Here is a 23,697-nt window from a genome sequence, read left to right on the forward strand (position 1 = left end):
GCTTTAATTATAACTCCTGCTACTTTGCTTTTGGAGTGTGATAGATAGAAAAAATTATTAATCAAACTCCTAGCCTCAAATTTCATTTAATATTTTGTACCTAGCTTAACAATGAAAGTAAAGTTGTACGAAAGTTAGCTGATCTGTTGGGCCAAAAGATTTCTCCCTAGAACTGCAACTATTGCACACAAAGAAATGACATCAAACCAATAAAGCTGCAAGTGGGATATCTTGCATGAAACAATTAGCTCAACTTCATCTGCACATGCTTTTGATCAAGAAATATTGCGTCTTGCTTTGCATTGCACGTTGTCTTGCATCATTTCAAGCAGCCTTTATTGAATTTTTATTAGTGACAGCCATGATGCAATGACTCGAGACATGCGACGTGCAATATTCGTCTATGCAAAGCGGCCTTTAATTTTTAGACTTAGCGAGAAAAATGTGTGTGATAACAACCTTTTCATGGTTATTTTCTGACGATTTGCCGTGATTTTCAGGACTTTTTTCTCATTAGTAATATAAAGATTTCAAGACAGCCGTCTAAAGAATGATAAAACAAAATAAAATAGTCATTTATATCAAGCAAATAATGAAAACACCACCACAATAATTCTACAAGAATTTGAACTAATATAATAAAGATTGCGTCTCAGACTGAAAAAAAAATTATTCTCACAGCTACATAAATAACTGACAGTTGAAAATAATAAAGAAACGATAAGTTCGGATGGGAGTGAGCGAACATAAATTTTTCAAGTTGACTCGATGGCCTCATTTGTTTTTTTATTAATACACAGAACGTGCATCGAAGCTATTTTTATGTCGTTTGAGCAAACTACGGTTTTATTAATATATACGGGGTTGAACCAATGATTAATTTGAAGTTATATCTAGGTGATCGACTTTTTATCCAGACTTACCTAAAATCGTTATAAAATGTAATTCTGACGGTACTTGACTAGTACAGATTCAGGGTTTTGCTTTATTTCTGTCCATTTTAAATAATTATTTGGTGGTATTCGTATAATTTCGTTTATCACACTTGTTGACGGCTGCTTGATTTTGGCGTATTTACCAAATGAAGTTCAATACTTCATTTTTATCCTAATAGCATTACTTAGAGAAAACAGCAGTCTATGCTTCGAATAGTTTATTTAGTGGAATGTTTTGAAGTGAATGAGTTGAGGGTTTCAAAATTGAGAAACAATTGTGTTGAGGCAAATGCTTGGCACAAATATTATTGTAGTTAATATTATCAAAAATTACAAATTATTAGCTTAGCCGAACTAACATTAATGATGCCCAATGTCAAGAGGGTGTCACAAAATTGAAAAAGTACTGAAAGTTTTGATGGAAATCCGCGAAGTCAAATTATTCATCGTACGTTAGGACTTGTTTACATCAATGGTTGCTTAGCTGCAGTTGGGGTAATGAAGAACAGCTTTTATACCATCCTGGTGATCAGGATGTATTCGGTTTTTCTTCCTTTGCAATCTTTACCAACCAGTCATCTGAAATTTTGTCCACGGAGTCTCTCTATTTTCTCATGCCGATTTCTCACACTTCTCACTACATCCTGTTTTTAAAAGCCGCTTAGTTGTGGTGTTCTCTGCTCTGGCTATCTGCCAGAAATATTCTACATAAATCTAAATGAGAATTTCAGTCTGAAGAATAATTGATTATTCAAAGCGATGTTTGGAGATGCTTAGTTTAGACAAACTACCGAAAAGGGCAAGTCTAGAAAAATGAACATTAATTAACAGTAACTATAAAAGTGTATTTTAAAATTTTTTTAGAAGAAAATCACTAAACAACGGCCCTATTGTATTTCTATTGAAATTCAATGGATTGCTTCTGTACCTGCCTTATTCTTCCGGTGAGTCTATTCTTCAATAAATTATAGTATGAAAACATTAAACAACGCACTTTCAGCAATAGGCAAACTGAAAAGTAGAAAATAAATCTCAGCATAAGAATAAAATATTGATGATAAAACTAATTTCAATATGGAATACTGTGTGCTTTGTATGATATTTTTAAACTAACTATGAGTTTCATAACCAATAGATCTGAGTCTGGAGTGATCCCCCAGTCCTAGGGATGCCCAACTTATTTTTTCGATTGATGAAAATTAATTGAAAAGGACTTCCCTTCCCATCATTCTATTTCTTTCCCATTTTCTTGATAAAATCAAAATGACTCAATACGATAAGTTGGACGGTAGTGTTTCTCGGTGGGTCTTTTATATTGGTGACCGAAATATAAATTCACCAATAGATTCAGGACTCGATGTATAATTTTAACTAGATTCATTCCGATGCTCAGAGTTAAATGCAAAATGTCACAGAAAATACCCCACTAGCTTTATTTACCTACAAGTATATAATAAAAAGGGGCTTTAAGAATCCTGGTGAATCTAATGAGTATAATCAGATATCTTGATGAAATTATTGCACTGTCGTCAGTCTTTGAGAAGTGTGGGGAGTTTGAATTGAATCTAATCGTAAAAAATAAGCCAAAAAATCAGTTACAAGCAATCAAACTTAAGATACTAATAAAAGCATGTAGAAATGATTCAAAGAAATATTAATTAATCCGGTTTCCGAAGGACATGCTATATTTGTTCCAAAATTTAATTGTTTGGAATTTACTATTCTGATATATATGATGTGTATATTTCACCCTTAAGTAATTGAACTAATAATACAAAATCACCTATAACTTGCAAGTTCTCGGTAATTCCAGCAATTCCGCATCTTCCTCGACTTTCATTCTCTTTGTATATAGTTCGTTCTAGATCATATTTAGTTTACACCACATCACAAATCAAATATTCATCTGTTTTATTTTGTTCACTGGAATTTCGCCTCTCCTATATAGAGCTTGTTCAAGTAATTGTTTATTATTATTGCATACATTATGAAGAATTGTTGTAATTGTTATTTGTAGATACAATTCTTATTGACTTTATCTAATTAATCAGCCAGGATGTACCTGCACTTAACGGTGTTTTTCCTAAATCCATCGAATTCTAGCTTATTACTATTTTTAATTACTAAAGTATCTAAAAATGGTAACTGTCCATTATTTTCCATTCAATATATGAATTTCGTAGATGGATATTTTGAATTAAATTCCAAAATGCATTTTTCTACGTTTGCCATAGCAATAATTTGCAATATACACGGTATAAGAACAATAAATTGTATTCTTAATTGTAGCAATTTCAATTTTTGATTGAGCTCTAGTTGTTACATTTGAAATATATCCAATTTTCGAGAACTATTCTCACAAAATCTTGCTACGTCCCGGTAAGCACATAATGGCAGTTTTAATATTGGATATCACATCAACCTCACCAGTATGCGTAACCTCATGTCGTAGTTTAGAGCATGACAAAACCAATTTGTGTGACGGATAGGATTTTTCCAGTCTCTCGCTCCAGCTTTTAGTGTTATATATCGTTATATCTCCATGATAGGTACAGAAAATGTTAATTAAGGTACATTTCTATCACAACAAAACTTATTGTGAGAAGTAATGCAATTTATTACATTCAAAAGCCAATTGAGTGGAAAATACGTCTTATGAACATGTCACGAACAAGCAAACCTATGTGAAAGGTGAGGATATGAATTAAAGGGAAATGAAATTAGGAATATTATTTGATGTTACAATAAGTAGAACTGAAAAGCACCGACTTTCCAAACAATAATTCGTGGAATTTCAATCTAAAATTCCACTGTCATTATAGTAAATTGAATTTTCAGTCAGTTTTAGATTCGTATCATCAATTTATCACATTACGTTTATTATGAACAGGGATTTATTCAAATAACTTGAATCTAGAAATCATAAATTTAAGTAAAATTTGAATACTTATCTTCAGTCGATAATTCAATAGAAACATCGCTTCTATAAGTTACGTATAGTTTTTAGAGTTGTTTTTGTTTCAAAAATCATTATTTCGGAATACTCATTTCTTCCAATTGCCTTATCCTTCAAAAGTGACGCTAGTAAATCGCTGATCACTTCCCAATTCAGCCCCAATATTGCATTTTCTAGTTGAAACGGTAAAGAAAATGTATTTTTCTGTGGTTGGAATGATTCAACTCATCCATTAATTCGATTTCCTTTTCGAATAAATATTAGCATCTTGATGAATTAGATTCCATAAACATGAAGATAATGCATTCAAGACGTATCTTGTAATTCATTCAAGCCCAAAGAGGCGTCGCACACATAATGGATCTTGGATAAATTGTTAATTTTTAAGCCTCATTTGTACATCAAGAAGTGGAATTTGGCTCTTTGTAATCAATTATTTCACACAAATAATTCTATTATCTTTCATTTTATCTCAACCGAATGGCAAACTCAAAACTGTCCTCATCAGCAACATCATCTGTAATTTTCCCAATTATCCGGATGAAATTGAGAATACATACAATGGAAATAACTTGAGGAGAGTCTCACGTTGGAACGTAATTTGTAACCTTGAAAATTTCAGTTGGAAACTCTTCTTCAGTTAGTGGTATTCAGTTGAAGTATATACTACTTGAACAAAAATTATATACCAAACACCACTAATCAATTATGTGGTGATAATAATTCTAGGAGGCTGAAGTATTCTCTATCCGTATTCATGATTACGCGAAAAATGAATTTATTTGTTACAATTAGACCTTACTGGATGTAAAACTGAATTTCAACCATCTACAATTTTATTCTCTTTCCAAGACGGCAACATTATTCTGATAACGTATTTTCCAACTAACAATTAAAGTTTTTCGTTATCCTAATTACTCACAGAAGCATAATACTCAAGAGAATCAATAAATAAACTAACGAAGAACATTTCTAATTCTTCATCTGATGTGAAATGTTATTGTTTCACTTCTAATTCCACGCTGACGTAAAAGTTTTTCTAAAGAATGAGTCGGTTTGAAATTGAAAGACGGTGTGCTATAACCGTTTCGTATATTCTCAGTTTGCTCGTTCATTACCCTTGCCTCGAACTTTGGAGTGAATCAAGGATTTATTGTACTCATTGTATAATATAGTAGCAACCTCCAGATATTTAAGACTTTCAGTTGCTCCAAGTTACAAATTACTCAATTGGTCTGTGTTTTGTATCGGTACAGTCGATCAATGAATATAAATATTACTTGTGGCAAAACATAAACCAAGATAAAAACTTATCAATATTAATGATTACTCGGTTCCGCTGCATCATAAAGAATCAATAGAAAAGTACATGACATGGAGAATGTTATTTCATTATTTAGAATATTAATAACATTGAAAATTTTTGCTATTATCGTTGCTATTAAATATAAATTTACATATAAGTCGTGCAATTTATTACGAAAAATCATAATATATTCTCAGAATTGGTTCTATGAATTTTATAAAACAGTGGAAACAGAGAATGATTATCTTTTTTAGAAGACTGGTCACAGCAATTCAAAAACTACTAAATTTGCAAATTTGGAAAAATAGCTTCGGGAGTTTTTGCAGTGTACTTTTGAAAATACTCATACTTTGTTTTATAGTTTTGTGAAGCTCAAAGACTTCAAGGATACAATAAAGTTTTACGTAAAAAACTATTATGGGTTGGCCAGAAAGTAATTTCGGTTTTGTATTATGAAATAAAGCCCTTTTGTTAACAGAGAATAGTTTTCAATCAATTACGAGTATATATTTTCCACTTTGCTCAATGACCTTTTGCCATCTTTCTGGTCCTCATCAGCAAAAAACTGAATCAGGTGTGATTGAATCATCGTCATTTGAAAAGTTTGACCATTCAAAGAATTCTGCAATCTTTAAAATAAATGGTAATCAGATGGTACCAGATAAGGACTGTATGGCAGAGGTGGCATTACTTTTCAGCTAAGCTCCAGTAGCTTCCCACGGATTGCAGAAGATGCTTGAGACGTTGCATTATCTTAGTGGAACACTAAACCTGAAAATTCTGGCCGTTTCACATCAGAATTGATCGTTTGGTTTATTGGAAGCAGCTCAAAAAACACAAAACTTTTTTGATCCCACTAAACTGACAGCATGAGCGTTATTTGTTATTTTTAAGCTTTTGATGTGGTTTGTGCTGGTTCATCGTGTTTGCTCCATGATCGTTTTCGAACTATGTAACTGTACAGGATCCATTTTTCGCCGCCAGTGATGATTCTTTTCAAGAAAGGGTAGGTTTCATTTCTTTTAAGGTGCATATCGCAAATGTTGATTCTTTGTGTTGAATGAATTTCTTCCAAGTCGTGAGGTACCCAAGCTTCTTAACTAGCCCAAGACATTTTAAGTGTTTTCCTGTTGTTCCATGTGATACATGTCACCTTTTCCCAACCTTTCGACTATCTTCTCCAATTATGACTTTGATTTGGTCATCATCAACTTCAGTAGGTCGACCAGAAGGTTACCGAGGGAAAAATCTCCAAATCGGAATTTCTCATACCAATTTTAACTATAACTGTAACTATTAAGCACCTTAATACAGGATATATGTGTAAAAATCTCATTTTTAGAATATTCATAGTTCCAAGATCCATATTACCAGATAGGATGATTCCTGAGAAAATTATGAATTTCATTGCAAATATAATATTTTTCAATTACTTTTCTATTTATATCTAAGTATCTACGTACAATACGCAATGAGCTTATCTCCGTCTATATACTTTCTCGAAGTTTTATTTTCCATGATGTGAATTGTTTTCCATTTCTAATTCCATAATACCCCAGATAAATATTAAGCATTTGCTGTCAAGGTTTTTAAATATGAATTCCAAAATAATTGAATAAAAACATTGTAGATTTTTTAAGCGTTACATAGTTCTTTTCTTTCTTGTGAATGTTCACTTTAAACCTCTATTCAATTATGTTCGATTTTGGATATCAAGAAAGCATTTTATAGAGTTACTTCAATATGACACACACATGGGAAATAGATTCAGATCTTCTATTGAATTTTTTATTCTCAATTTCAAAGGCAATTGTTTCGTAAATTACATCAGTAAGCTTCAAGCATTATTTAGATTTAGAAATGATATAAAACATTTGTATTATCTCGGAGAAAATATGACGTTATCAGATTTTTTCGAGATAGTTCAAACATAATTTCGTAATGCATTTTCCATGTTTGACTTGAAGTAATAAAGAAGCATTTACAATGATTGAGTTATTTCTGAATCGTCACTTCAGCGATATCAAAGTGAAACCGGAAAGTAATGCAACTTCTAACTAAGTTTTTGGATTCGATAAATAATGTAATTGCCTTCATTATCACAAAAATTTGTCACCTGGTGTTTAAATTTTTAATTCCAGACCGATGAAAATCAAATGATGTTTAAATAAATTATCTCGTGATGTCAATTTAAATATCACTAAAAAATTTAGAGAATGAAAATCTGAAACAGTGCCTCTCACTCCAATTAATCGATATCGTAATTTCATGCAGCTTTTTTGTTGACAATCTACAAATACTTATCGATTCAAGATTGGTTCACTCCATCTTGACTGAAAAATTTTACTAACAGTTTATTCCAACACTTCAAAATAAATAATTCCTCATACAAGCAACCCAATATTTGGAAGGGCCTTTTTGGGATATAAACCAGGGTTCGCAGTACTTCGTGGTGATTTATTTGGAGAAAGCCACTGCCTTTTTCATATTGAATTATCATATCAGATCCATTTTCTGTTTACATCAATCAAATGGCAAAAAAACTATTACGGATGATGCTAGATTTGTTTTGTTCGGGTAGATTATGGTGGACCTAATTGTTCTTTTATGGTCGACTGATGTTGTAAAAAGTTTTTTAGAGTTTCTTGTTATCTGACATGGATCTGTATCCACTTCTGCCTTCAGCAACTCATTTTCAAATGTTGTTGGTCTTCTTGATAAATAGAGTCATACACATCGAATCTACCGAATCTAAACTTAAAGCACAATATTTATACGTTTAATGCGTTTGAATAAATACCTCAAATGCTTTTGTTGACATTTAAATAGATTTACATTAAGAGGAGGTAATTAGAATAAGTCTGTAGAGAGTGGGAGGAAAATTGAACGAGAAGAGTTGATAAAAAATGAAGTTAAACTGCTATTATTTCGTTCCGTTGAGAAACTGATCAATTATTACCTATTTATGATTTATGAATTTATGATACGAGTGAAATTAGTATAACAAAGAATAATATAAAAAAATATGACCTAGAAAAACAATGTAAATGGAACTTGTTACTTATTTCAGATCCTCAAAAAACTCTAATTAGTTAATATCGTAGTTATTCATTATCATTTTCTGGAATCGAGATAAAACAGAAATTTTCTAGTTGGAAAAAGATTTAGAAATTTTCATTATATAAATTAAGGAGATTGGGTTTTAGCTGAGCGTAGAAGGTTGTCGGTCTTATTTACTTTTTAAAGTTGTTTAGAAAGGCTCTGAGTTAATTGGTTTGGGTTTGTTTTGCTTCCGAATCAAAGCAGGTTTGCTCAGAATTATTTAAGAACCACTCCGTTCACTCAGTAAGCTTTTTTATTCATCGAGCTTTCTAGAAAATTAGTATATAGGAAATTTGTATCACCAATTAGAATTATTCATTGTTATTATTAATCAAACATAATGTGATATACCATTTCAATCTAAAATTGAATGTGCAAAAAAGATTATACCAGGGCGTTTTATCGAAAGGATGATTTTTAACAGGTTGACCATACTGAACACACTGTTCAAACTACCACTACACAAACACTCACAATTAAACTGTCTTCAGTTATCAAGTTATAGTTTTCAGTTCACCTTCCATTTCAACTTAGATGGAGAGCACATATTAATTTTAGACATGCTAATTCTGGTAGTTATTAGAAAAAGCATTGAGGAAACATGTAGAAAAAAAATGATGTAATAGCTTATCATTGTTTTTCATGTTGAAAAACAAATTTACAATAATATTAACCTGAAACCGTATTATAATAAAATAATAATTAAGAAAAAAACAAAAAACCCGCCTGCATGGATAACTACAATTAAAAATCAACTGAAAAGACTGAAACAAGATGAAAATTCAATGATAAGGTATTTTGAAAAAAAAATGATTAGGTACTTAAAACCAGAAACATAAATTGAAATAGTACCAAACCAATGTACCTGCATATTGTACACTTCTAAATGTACAATATGCGGGGACATTGGTTTGGTACTGTTTCAATTTATGTTTCTGGTTTTAAGTACCTAATCATTATTTTTTTTAAAATACCTTATCATTGAATTTCCATCTTGTTTCAGTCTTTTCAGTAGATTTTTAATTGTAGTTATCCATGCAGGCGGGTTTTTTGTGTTTTTTAATTATTATTTTATTTATGTCTTTTTAGTTAAGATTACGTAACCGGATTAATTCCTTGAATGAGTTTGTGTCATGTGGTTGATTAAGCAATTTGTTAGGGTCAAGAGAACTAATAGCAAGTCCGGAGAGAGTCTTCACTCTGCTCAAAGCAACGTAAGCTTGACCTTTTGCAAATAAGTTTCTACTTAAATCTACAACTGCTTGGTCTAAAGTTGTGCCCTGTAATTTACGCACCGTCACTGCCCAGCATAAAATTAAGGGTAGCATTCGTCGCTCGATCTTGTCTTTACCACGTGAAGTATCAAATTCTGTAGCACAAGGCTCTATCCGGACTCCAATACCAGGTCGGTTCCCTGTTATATTTGGGTCATCGAACTCCACAAATACTGCTTGTGGCAGTTCTCCCGGCTCCAACTGCTCTCTGCGTAGTGCTGGCCAATCTATACGTTGGATAACACCCATAGCACCGTTAACCAGCCCATGGTTAACATTGATGTTCCGTCGTAGCATGGCTCGAGAGCCTACACCTAATTTGAGTTGGTTTGGTATACCACCTGTTTTATTGGGATCTTCAGGTAAGTATTCCTCTCGTAGTTTTTGACCATATGTTTTAGGATCCAATGATATGTCTACAGCACTAACGGTGTATACTTTTGTGAGCTTTTCTAACTTTTCTGTCATATTCGCGTTATATGCATCAACCAGTCTAGTTGTTAGGAAAATTCTGACAGCTTCTCCATCGTCAAATGGCCCTATCCAATACCAGTACCTAACTAGAATTTATATAACGCTCCCTCGGGAAGTAAAATTCAAAACTAAACCTAACCTAACTCGATAAGTATTTACATTTTACAACTTAAGCTAATTCACGAACGAAACGAATGCGAATAAAATACAAAACTAAATACAAGGTCTTAGTGAACCTATAATAATTTATTATGATATTGTAACTTTCTACCAAATAATGAATATATTTAAATCGCACAAGACAATTATAATTATAGTAACAACGTAGGTCCGTCCTCGTAGTAAATATATTAGTCTTAGATCACAAGAGTCACAACTATACCGTGTTTTAAAAACCTAGTGGCTTCATCTACCAGAATTGTTTGTTGTGCGCTGACCGATGCTCCATAATAAGTAATATTAAGAAAACACAACGATACCGCGTTTAAAATACCTAGTGGTGTCATCTATCCGCACAGGTCTGAATTATTTTAATTAGCTATTTCTTATCGTTCCATTTAATATCAAAACTGCAAATTATATACATATTTACAATCAGTGTTTAAAATCCCTCATTTTGATACCAACTCGATATGCTTGGTAGTAAAATTTTTTTACCTCACAACATGGCGTCCAAAATCCGCCATTTTGGTTTTTTTTAAATGTCTCATATCTAAGAACACTTGGGCTCATGAAACGAATCTAACGATACCTTAAATGTGAAAATCCGTTTAGCAGTTCTGGAGATATAAGGTAATAAAGAATATTACATACATACAAGATACGAGTTAAAAACATAACCCTTCCTGGCAGTCGGGTAAAAATAGTTATTAATGGCTATTTGAATAAAAATGAAGCAACTATCGTAGAATTTCTAACGAAAGAATTGCAATATATTGCATGAAAACATTACATATGAAAAAGCTAACTCAAAGTTATGTGTCCTGATGTTTGATGCTGATCCAAAGCTTATTCGCAATAAAACTAGAATGATTGTTCGCATATCGTATTAAAAGTACTTTCTTCGTCAATATGTCACGGATGAATAAACTTGGGTAAACTATTCTATCACAGTATCAAAAATATTGTCCAAACAAGTTACTTTATTCGTAATGGCAGATACAAACGCATATTAGAACAGTTACAACGTTATATAAAACAGTAATTTGAAACTATATTATATTTTTTAACAAATCCCACCTCACATGCAGTTATTTGAAAAATTATAACGAGAAGTATATGGCGTGTACTTTTGGTATAAGTTGAAGATATGCCGAAAAACTTTGAGAGATCCATACTACAGAGACTATACTTCATTGATATAACCACGTATCAAAAATGTTATTCATTTTCAGAAAGAAAATCGAAAATATTAACATAATCTAATATAACCTAACTAAAAGTGGTACAGTGGATAGTGAAACATGTTGTAGCTTGGGAGAACTGGTTTCAAAGCCAAGATAGGAAAGAATATTTTTAATAAAAACTCAATATCAACTATGATATTGCGATAGCAGTGGCAGCGTCATCGTCGTAGATTGAGTTGTGAGAATCGAAAATTCATAATAACTAAGAGGAATTTTTTCTAATAAAATTTGAGTGCATGGACGGTTATGGTTAATTTCACAGTACATTTTATACTATTAAAATTTGGGAGGGTTTTTTATTGAATGATAAATATCTCTGTATTTGTGTGCGTTTACGAATTTCACCCATTCCACCCAGTTGTTATTTCCAGGATGTAAATATGTTAATCAAGCTTCACCTATGTCAAAAAAGTTCAACAAACCGAAATAATTGTGAAATAAAAAGTATACTGCATCTCCAATTTGTTTATACAACATAGAAAATGTACTGGACGAGTAGTTGATTATAAAAAAATTTGGTACAAAAGCTACAAAAAAAAAAATAACCATAACGGTTTCCCATACATGTAAATCATGGGAATTAATAAAACCGTCACGTATGAAACCGGCTTCATCAGTAAAAAATACTTTTCTAACAAATGTATTATCAAATCGTTGTTTATCTAGAAACCAACCAGCGTAGGTCAGTCTTGCTGGGTAAGTCTTCCACGGCACGCACTTTCTGAATATAAAAGGAGTAAAGAACTTCCTCCTGGATTTCTGATTTCGCAACTTTAAAGGTCTATAACTCAGTAACGAGGAGTCGTATGAGAAAATTTTTGTCACTTCCGAATTTTCTACATCAAGCCCCGGAAAACCCTGTATAGGTTACTACCTTGGTTATCAATTTTAGTGTGAACAGTAAGGAGATAATTATAGAGCATCAAGTAATCCAGTGCAATGGCAGAAGGTTAAAGTTGTAATAAAATGGTCAATATGGTTAGAGGTTTGAGATTATATTTGAAGTTCAAACTATGTACGCTATACAATCAGACCAATAATTCATATATTCAATTAAAAGTTTTCTCCACATAAACTCGACAAACGCAACTCAACTTAAGGGAAACGAGAAACTGAAATTTCTGATCTCACTTTTCGTAACTCACAATGAGAGTCCCCATAATTAATTTATATTTGCGAGTTTCTCAATATAATTTAAGGTCATTTCTGTCAGAATAATAACCCGAGGAGTTATTATATTTTTCAATTAATTGAATGAACAAGAAAATCGGGAGGAGAACTAAATTTAGCTAGAGATGGGAAACAATGAGTAGTCCACTTCTTTTTGCAACTGAAACTAAAGGCATGTTTTCTAATGAAGTCACTTTTTGAAATTTATTGAAATAAGGGTATATGATAAAGTAATTCAATTTTTTTATAAGAACAAACAATTTCTATAATAATTTTTTACCAATAGTGAGGTATTTGTCTTATCCTTTTGCTTATAACCTTCAGATAATTCTGAAATCTGTATTGACATCACGGCTCCACTTAAATCATTTTGAGATCGTCGTCCTTGTCACTCAACGTTCCGGTTTCGACTTGTCGATGGTCGCTCTTCTCATGAACTGATTTTTCATCAAAAGGAAAGTGAAAGCATACATCTTCGTTAAAATTTATAGTGACCAAAGTGAGTAAACGATGTTTGTATCATGAGTGGGTAACTTTTTGTGTACCGATTACGGTTCATTTCTCAGACGCAGAAGTTCTTCATTTCAGTTCTAGAATCTACATTTAACAATAGAGCTGTTTATAATGATAATTTAAACCAAATAAGGTTTAAATGTACTGTGTTATATAAACGAATTATCATTTTCTGTGTTTGGAAAATGAAAAAACTGAGTTTTTTCAATACTTTTGTTCACAATCCGGTATTTCAACTATTGAACATAAAAAAGGTGCTCAGTTCTATAATTCGTGCCCACCTTCATTCAGTGTAATCACAGCATTAGAACTCACTACCTTTGTTACAATTTTGATTCTAAATTATGAATGAGTAATTATTCTAATATATATATATATATATATATATATATATATATATATATATATATATACTTAAATTGAAGGTTATTTTAGTTATGTCAAATTTTTATTTCGATAGGTTTTGTAGAATGTTTGGAATGTTAGCTTGTAAGCCGAAGATCCACCTATGATATGATCGTTCGGTATGAAATACTGAGAGAAACTCCATGAAATTGATCAATTGAATCGTAAAGCATCTATTTGATCTTATTTGATCTTTCAGTCAATTTGTGAAACTCTCGTTGCAGATTTCCTTAAGGGTAATTACTTATGAAACATACTTATATGTTGACTTATAAGCAGGTGTCCTTACAACTGGTTTTGGATAAAATGCACTTCTTAGATGAATGATATTTAAACCTGAACTCTAAAAAAGTATCAAAAAGTTATTGTAATATTCAGTTTTTCATTTTTCTACATTCGTTTGTGTATTTTTTATTTTGATACTCTATTTTGTCACTTTGGTGAAAGTAATTGAACAAAATGGGAAATATTGATGTCAAAATTAATATTTTTTGCACAAATAAATTCTTTTGAGACTTGATATTAAGCCTCTACATATGAGATATATGTCACATGTGGAGGATTTATTTTATTTTATACCTAATTTTACCTAATACTACCTAAATTTACTAATAAGATTCAATAAAATTGTTTTTAGAAATAATGCGAAATTAATTATATTTGTATGCTTATTACCTGAAATTTTGTAAAGTTTGAAGAGTAATTCTATTTTTTCTATGACCATATATCTTTTTAATAAAACAATCGATTTCCTAACAATGTGAAAGTTGAATCTAATTTATTTAACTGATCCATGAAAAGGAAAGGACAATTGGGACGTTTAGCTAAAAATGATTTTGTGCCAGTGTAGAGACTTCATATCAGAATTTAAACAACAATAAAATATGTACACTATATTAAAAAAATATCATATTTTTTCTGGACAAATTCACTCAAATTTGTCTTATGATATCAAAACATGAAGTAGTTTAATGAACGGCATTTTTTCACACTCATATCTCTTGGGGTTATATGCTATTCAAGTTTCGAATGAATACAATATACCGTTCATCAAAGACTATTATGTTTGACACTACTGTTACAAAGGACTCCAGATAAAATAATAGCCTCAATACTTGAAATTTCACGTTTCTGCAAACAACGACTGTTTTTATTTGCATTTATTTCCAGATAAAATGTTCCACAACGAAATGTATTGATAGAAAGGAAACATTGTTTATAAAAGAGAAAATGTGACAATGAATATAATTTGGGTTTCATCCCATTGAAAATATTTCTTAAAAAAATGATACAGAGTTGTTCAATGCAATTATGCTGTTGTATAATCATTGAAATCACCAAGATGATGCTAGTTATTGCTTGCAAGTGAATCAGTGCAATATAGATCTCCGAAAGTGTGCAGAATCCATAGCCTTGGTATTCATATATCGGATTATGGATCTATGTATAGGTCTTTCAAGATGAGTCAAATCCAACAAAAGTTGTTCGCGCACGAAGCACTCCGAAGTAAATGATTACCACCGTTCCATTGGAGCAACGTAGAACGGTCAATTCTAAATGGTATAATCATTGACATAGAAATCGCAACACCAAGATAATGATAGTCATTGCTTGCAAGTGAATCAGTGCAATATTCATCTAGATCTCCAAAAGTGTGCAGAATCCACAACCTTGGTATTCATATATCGGATTATCAATTGGTGCCCATTTTTAAATCTGTACAAAAATCCATGTATGTCTTTGATCAAACCATAACTCGACATATGGGTGATATTCAATTGCAAAACCTAAAAGTCGCACGTCCGTAGCTAACAATCATTCTACTGTCTACATTCTATACATACTATCTACTGATTGATTACTGCTGTCAGTACACAAATATACTGGATGATGCGCGTTTTGAAAGCCACGAAAGAACAATGATCTTCGATACGAGGATCTATATTCCTGTTTAATTCAATGAGAAAAACAAATAAATTTCTTGAAATTCAACCTCTAAAAGTGAATAGGTGGATATAGGTGTCCATTTTGTGCTTGGGCTAGAAATTTGAAAAATAATGAATTCGTTACTAGGATTTTTCCTAATGGGTTAAAAGTCCTCCAATTTCCCTTAACGCGTTTCTTCTGATTACTAAAGATCATTTCCTTCAAATTCATTACCATTTTATGACTCAAATAAATTCATCAGTTCAGAATAGATGGATGTCAGAATCTCAAGTGAAAAAAGCATAAAATTTTCAGAAATATTGAATAATATAAGAAAACATTCTATAAAATCCAACTATGTTATTATTTATGATAATTATACAAAACTACACGAGCGAAGCCACTCCTAGTTAGGAATAAATACACATATTGTCGTGTGATAAGATTTATAACATAATACTACTCTTCTCGTTCGTGAGAAGCAAAAAATGATCAATCCCTACCGCTTACATTTTGATAACATCAAATATTCCACCTTCAGCATCCCCTTCTTGAAATTTCTTAGAAACACAAGGTAGATGGCATTGTTCATTAATATAGTATTTATCTTCTATACTGCTCTTCAAATTTAGTTAAGGAATTCGTACTAAATAATTTTTTGAATGTATGTGCAGATATTCAAAAAGATATTGAAGGTTGAAAGTAACAGGTGAAGTTTCCTTATCCATCATATTATAAGTAGTACTTCCTAGGGCTGGTGTACTTGTATTATTGTTAGCATTCCGTATTGTGCAGTTCAGTATTAGTTTTGGTGACAGGTATCTTGACTAAAAGAAATCCGTTGTACTTTTCTATATCTGCTATTCTTATGAAATCTAAATTTGGTGAAAAGAAATGAATGATTTGGCTCTCCTTTCAAAAAAGTTATTTCGTCGCTTTCTAGTCAGTAGTTTTTGAACCGGCATTTCAGGTAACCTTGTGGATGAATTTGATGTTCAGATGATAATATCAGATGATATTATGGTGCCCATTCTTAGGTAAGTTTGAGTTAACAAAATACACGAAAATCACAAATGTGAGAGAGAATTTCTAAAATTCTTGTATTTAGTTTTCAAGGTATCAGATGCTTGAGAGTAATTACTTTTATTATTTCTCAATATTTTCCATAATTTATGTAAAAGTAGTAGGCACAAGTATTTGATCTAACGTATAAATCAAAAAGTTTATAATACGCAAATAAGTAAAATTCAATGGCAATCATATGAAGTTCAATGCGTTTCTCAATCCATGTCTTCAGAGCATTAGGCACTCGATGTATATATCGTCATCTTCTAAGTTTGTCCAGCACATGCTTAATTGGTGATAAATCTGGAAATTCTGGGGAAAAGGAGTGAGATGTAATGCGCAATTTGGTGAAAATACTCCAAGGTTTGTCTGGATATAGCAATATCTTCTAGAAAAGTTCAATTTTGATGAAGAATCGAAAGAATTCTCAATATTTTTTGAATGTTTCTTTGATATCAAGACCGATTTTATCCGAGGAAAGATGGAAAACTTTGATATCAAGGTGAAATCCAGTTGATGAGTTGATAAAAAAATGTCACATTGTTTCTATTAGAAATTGAAAATTATAACACTGCCAGAGTGCGTCAATTGTTTTAATAGCTTTCCAGGTTTCGGATCAATTTTGTGGTTCGTTGTGTGGAATACATTATGGAGAGGGGTGGAAATGTCGCCAATATGCAATTTATTCATGATTGTGTATCCTTTCAACCGGAAAGTTGAGTGTAGCTTTAACTGACAACACTATTTCCCTAGCATTCGTTTGGTATGATACGATATCTCGTAAATTTGAAAAGCTTTACTAAATATTGATAGCGCAGAAATTTCATCAGAACAAAAAATATTTGGAGAGCTGCTACTTAAATTTTGAGATGTGATAACACTGTTGTGGATATGTCAAATTTGCCATTGCCATCATGAAGTATGAAGTTTTAAATGGTTAACTTGCTCAGAATGTGTTGCTATGTGAATGGTTTATAGATACTTACAACATTCGTCCTGATCAAAAAATTGAATTGAATCACGAACATTTTCGTTCGAATATTTTCTAAGACTTTCGACGTGGATGAAACCAACAGGGGTGTGCGAATCAACTCGCTTTTTTTATATTAATGGAGCACCATGTCGAGCCATAGTTTTTCGCTGATTTTCTGAATCAAATCGTTGTCGTACTTCAATACCGGATGATTTTCGTGAAGGTCGTTCAAAATCGGCTGTGCGTAAACTGATATTGCATAATTATTTGGTTGTCAAAAAGATTTGTTCGATCTTGACAGACGACGAATTATGGATCTATGTATAGGTCTCTCAATAAAAGTCAAATGCAACAAAAGTTGTTCGGGTACGAAGTACTCCGAAGTAAATGATCACCAGCGTTCCATTGGAGCAACGTGGAACGGTCAATTCTAAATGGTACATCTGCATTTGTTTGCCAAAAAACTGATCGCAGAAGACGGATCATTCTCCACAACGAAAATGCGACCTACTACACAACAGTTCAAAAAAAACATTTGGGAACAGTCAAAACATCGAATTCATAGATCCTCCACTGTGCTGTCTTTGGTGGCTCCCAGTGATTTCTTCCTATTCCTGAAGGTCACAAATAAATCGCGAGGTCAGTTTTTCTATAACTGAAGAAGCGGTTGATGCGTTCAAAGATCCTCAATCAGAATGGAAAAAATGCTTTAACAATTAGTTCAAACACATGCAAAATTGAATTGAAGAACAATGAAGAATATTTTGAAAAACAATGATGCCGTAACCAATTACAAATATTTGTTTTGATTCTTTTATCTCAAAACTCAAGTAAAAACCTCTCGTACATATAACAGAACTCGAATGAATTCATTCCAGCACAAAGTTCTTCTTTCGCTTATATACAAAATATATAAGTTGAGGATAGATGTGAGATTTCACGTAATTTTCCAATGCTTTCGTAAAATGGGATTCATGTTGTCGCTCTCAAACTATAAAATTTAAATGAATTGTGAAACAATATTCAGTTTTCGAACTAAATGAAATCTAATGTTTACGATATAAAATTCTGTTCAATGTTCATCAATTTAAACGGTTTGCTTTAAACTTGTTGTAAACCTACTTTCAAATTACTATCAAAGAATTTTGACCTCCTTCTCATCTTATAATATTTGATAGAAATCGTTTACTTTCACAAAATTCCAAAACGTACAAAGATTTAAGTGATGAAAAAAATAAAATAAAATGCGAAACTCTGATTGAAAGCTATTCGTTCATCAGATTAGATTGAATTTTGACGCAGTCAAATTGTAATGCTCAGAATACGAATGGATACTTTATTTGATAAGTCGATAACATTTAACATCTGTTTTTAAACTGACATCGGTATAGTGAAAATGGATAACATTTGGTTGTCAGTTTCGTATTGACTACGTTCTCAAATATATATATATATATATATATATATATATATATATATATATATATATATATATATATATATATATATATATATATATATTTGTTAGTTAATCGAGCCTATTTTCTCCAAGTTATCTATGTATTTATATGAGTCTGTAGCTGGTAATATTTTGATCATATTCATTATGATAACAAATTCTCAAATATTTCATTCAAAACTACTTGTGTAGTAGAAAGAAAAGAAAATTTTCTCCATTTGTGGTATTAACTTCATTGTATTTATGTATGACCACTACTCACGTTTGGTTACATCATTAATAACTTAATTTGCCATTGTCCCACATGTCTTTTAGAACTCATTTTTGTTTCAATTAATCACAAAAATTTCTGTTCCTCTTCACAAAATCTTTGGAACAAGACGTGCACTTTCAAGGGTTCATCACTTACTTTATTTTTATCATCAAAAAAGGAGGAGAAAATAATTTTTTGACAGGTACAATAAATAGCCTAGAATGCACAAATAAATGTCTTAATTCACATTTTTGGAGTTATCCAAGAATATAAATCTATTGTTGCACACTGAATTCGTCCTGCAGAAAGGTTTTAAATTGATTTCCGAATAAGTAAATTTAGGACGTATATGGTCTTCATGCACTTCACTTCTAAAGGCAACTTTTCTTTTTTGGTATTCTTATTAGGTACTCTTTCTAGTATTACCATCATCCTTTTGTGATTGTCTTTGATTACAAATCAATAAGTTGACTTCAAAAGAAGTTTGCTGTTCCAAATGCTTTGCCTGTTATTTTTTCATTGATTAGAGTGTAATTTATGCAAATCTGATAGAGATCTATGAAGTCTTAAAGCTTTCGAATAACACTATATTTGGTTCACATAAAACTTCAAGTAATTTAACAACAACCTAAAGCACAATTCAAATAATTCCTGGAAAGAACAAGCTTCTATTTATATCTTGGTAATAAAATTAGTTGTTTCAAAACAAAATACGATTTTAGAGATTCAATCCTATAAATGAAGAAAATTATAATTCAACAAATCCAAATTTTCAGACAGAGATTAGATATGTTGCGAACAACATAGTAACTTATTATTCAGAGGAGACATGGGTCAATGTTGAACATACAGCAGGAAAAGTTAACTTTGGAGGTTCCACAACAGGTTTCCAAATACAAGTAGTGGATTTCCGAAGTAATGTAAAATGATCTTTACAACTATAAAAACTTCACGACACCGTTTCGAACTAGAATTCAATTTTGTTTTGCAACTTGTTGAAGAACAGTCTATTTTTGTATCAAATAACAATTTGTACCATAGTCCCTGAAGTGAAGATATTCTCAGTACAATCAAAGCAAACTTAATGTGATAACTATCGACTAACAACATTCCTGGCTACGGAATATAAGAGACTGATGTGGCGTTCAAGGTGCGGCAATAATTATTTAACATACAAAAGAGAGGTGCCTTCAGATAATAGATTAGAAGTTTTGGACAAGAAAACACTTACACGCTGCAAAATGTATGGTACTTGAAGAAGAAGAAGAATTCAACTATATCAAACGCATAGCAATCAATAAATTAGCGATGGAATGGAACTGTTATTTTAGTTTCATAATTGCAGTATCATCGCGCATTTCAGCACACGAAAAGATTTTCGTGGATCGTCATAATAAAAATCAAGTCTTATAGATTAAGTTACAAGATGTAGAAATATGAGAAAATTAGATTTTCTACTAGATGTGATGTCGTGAATCAAATTGAGAACGATGAAAGTGAGAACGATAGTCTTATTGATGAAATTTGAATCATTACGTCACTATTGTTACAGACAAGCTCACGAAAAAGGTCGTCAGGATGGCCTTGTATAGCTACAATGAAATTTTAAAATTCGGCGAATTCGCGGCGCCATTCATTGGTGTTTTTATAAATGGTGGATGCGCCTTTGAAGAAGTTTTATTAGTTTATTACAGTAATTTTATTAAATAATTTATAATAAAATCTATGTATTTATTTCTTGTGTTACTTTTTATTCTAGAACTTTGTAGAACTATATTTGTGGTACATAAATAAGTTTATGTAGCACAGTTGGTTACTTTTAAATAAATAGTCGTATTGAAAAGAACGAATTAGTGAAAGTAGTTGCAGAAATTAATTAAGTGATATATATATATATATATATATATATATATATATATATATATATATATATATAAATTATCATAAGTTAAGTGTATTGTATAGTGTGTAAATAAATTAAGAGCGTTAGTGTCAGTGTGTATTAATTTAACCCACAAATAGAAATCGTATAAATGAATTAGTAAAACGTTACATTATAAATATCTCATATTTGTGAAATATCGGACATAGAAGAATGTTTTCTTGTGCTTAATAATTTATTTCAAATCAAGAATATAAATGGCTAGGAAGGACGAAGTTTTTGATAGCGTTCCGTGGATATACCAATTTGGTTTAATAGAGATTGTTACAGATCATTATTTTCATTATCGTATTTCTAAAATACGTCAATGAACGTTTCTAGTGACTTGCAGTGTTAATGAAAACAAGAAAATCAATTTATGGTTAAATAACATTCAACATGCAAAAATATTCTCATCATCCCATTCATTGAACATAAATTCACTCAAGTGTCATAAGTAATATCATTTGATTCTATTGAAGGATAAGAAAACAATTATATCTCTTGGTTTATCAACAAAATGATATACGATTTCCTACTTGTTGCTTTCTTTATAATGATTTATCTATTTGTACTAAAGTAGAAATAGTATCAACAAGTATTTTCTATCAACTTTTATGGAGGAGTACATCATGACATTTGGAAGCTATCTAAATAATAATTTGAAAATCCCACATCAGTACATGTAGTTCATGTAAATAGTTTGCTTTGAAGATAAATCTATATAATGATTTCATTCGATTGTGATTCGATTATGAAACTTTCGGTTCCTTGAGTTAGTCATTGAATTGATTAAAGCTAGAGACATCAATTTAATGAAATAGTAGTTCAGGCAAAATAGGATTCAACCCGAAATTTAAATCGGTGCTTCTGATTTTCCAGATTTTCAGAGGTTTCCAGTTACTGAATGAACCTAGCAGGAAATTTTGGATCTCAAAAAGATTTTTAATATCTCGTAAATATCTCGTAAAGTGAAAGGAATTCGAAAAAGACTGTATCGACAAAAATGTAGAGCACAAAATTTTGTACAAAAAAGGTCTGCAGTCATTTTTTCGTTGGAGCCACTATTTCTGAGTGAATTTCCCCTCAATTCCGAAAGCCGGAGCATCCGCTCGTAAATTTCCGCCAGTTGGAATTTAACCCAATTTACGTTCCAGACGTACATGAGAACTCCTTTAACTCTTAAATAACTACTTCGTTTTTGAAAAATCAAAATGCATCATGATCTATAAGATATCTACTTTCTTCTCGGGTGAGCTAGTATATTTTTAGACTTACATCATATAAACAAGCTAATCCAACGAGAGATTTATCGTTCGTGTTATTATCAAAATTTTCATGTATATAAAACACATGAAGTACTTCTTGGTTTCACATGAACTAACTTTCATGTACACTATCTTCTTTCTCGGTTGATTTTTAATCAAATATTGAATAGTTCTCCTTTCACAGAAGTGTGGCTACTCATTTTGTGCTCTGCAGCTTTGGCTCCGGCACTTTTTTTCGAATTCTACATAGTTTTCAAGATTTAAAATATTTTTGAACGTTCAAATTCATTTCATAATGGAAATTTTGAGATTAGGAAAAAATTGAGAACTTTTTAATGCCGAATGTTGTGCTCCACATTTTTTATCCCGGCAGTTTGTGTCGAAATTCTCATATTTTTTGAGTTATCGGCAATTCAAAATCTTTTTAAGTACATTAATCCATTTTACGTTGAAAATTTTGAGATAAGGAAAAAATTCTTGGAGACTAATCTGTGAAGGATTTTGCGCCGTACATTTTTTGCCTCAGCACTTTTTAGCGAATTCCTCCTAGTTTTGGAGTTATTCGGGATTAAAAAATTTATGAGTGTATAGACCCAATTTAAGGTCAAAATTTCTGAGGTAATGAACAAATATTTGGGATAATTTTCTGTAGAGAATTTTGTAACTCACATTCGAATACCTCATAGTTTAAAAATTTTTTGTCAGTAACAAAATTTCGAAAACTAGTGCTTGTAATTTTTTTAACAGTTTTATTTAGTATCAAACAATCTGAAAAATCAAAACAGCCTATCATCACTTCCCAGAAAAAATGCATAGTATTTCACATTTTCCAACATTTAGATTTCGAAAACGAATATCAACATGTCACTGCGATAATTAATTCCACAGAAAATATCCTTCCGCTCTCTTTGCCTCCTTTTAAAACGGAAGGAAAAATTTCAAATATACTCACTGATGATTAAAGGGCTTATAAAGTTCTGAAGTCGTTTTAATGCTCTTATCTTGAACGTGAATTTAATCATAATTCATAGATAATCATATATCTCCACTGCCAACTGTCAAGGAAAATCATTACAATGGGAGGAAAAAAATTTTTCTCATGGTGCGACACATAAAATGCATTTATGAAATATTGGAGTTTTTAGGTCGTATACAATTCTAGGGAAGCCCAAGGGGTTGAATGGGGATTTACTAGAGCGTGGGGACCTAGTGCATTGAGAAGATTAGGTGATAAAGATAAAAAAATGTCATGTAACGCATATCATTCAGGTGAGGGAAGTTATTGATATCA

General features: G+C 31.4%; 2 protein-coding genes across 6 annotated transcripts in view; one reads left to right on the top strand and one right to left on the bottom strand.

Annotated features, from left to right (window-relative positions):
* LOC130442977 (diuretic hormone receptor-like) overlaps positions 1-23,697 on the top strand; it is a 216,880-nt gene that overhangs the window by 107,682 nt on the left and 85,501 nt on the right. The gene's annotated exons all lie outside the window — the stretch shown is intronic.
* LOC130440618 (ATP-dependent DNA helicase PIF1-like) lies at positions 9,385-10,041 on the bottom strand. The gene has a single exon (XM_056773909.1). The coding sequence runs from the start codon at positions 10,039-10,041 to the stop codon at positions 9,385-9,387; it is 657 nt and encodes a 218-aa protein (XP_056629887.1).

Source organism: Diorhabda sublineata, chromosome 1 (genome assembly GCF_026230105.1).
Source record: "Diorhabda sublineata isolate icDioSubl1.1 chromosome 1, icDioSubl1.1, whole genome shotgun sequence".
Classification (NCBI taxonomy): Eukaryota; Metazoa; Arthropoda; class Insecta; order Coleoptera; family Chrysomelidae; genus Diorhabda; species Diorhabda sublineata.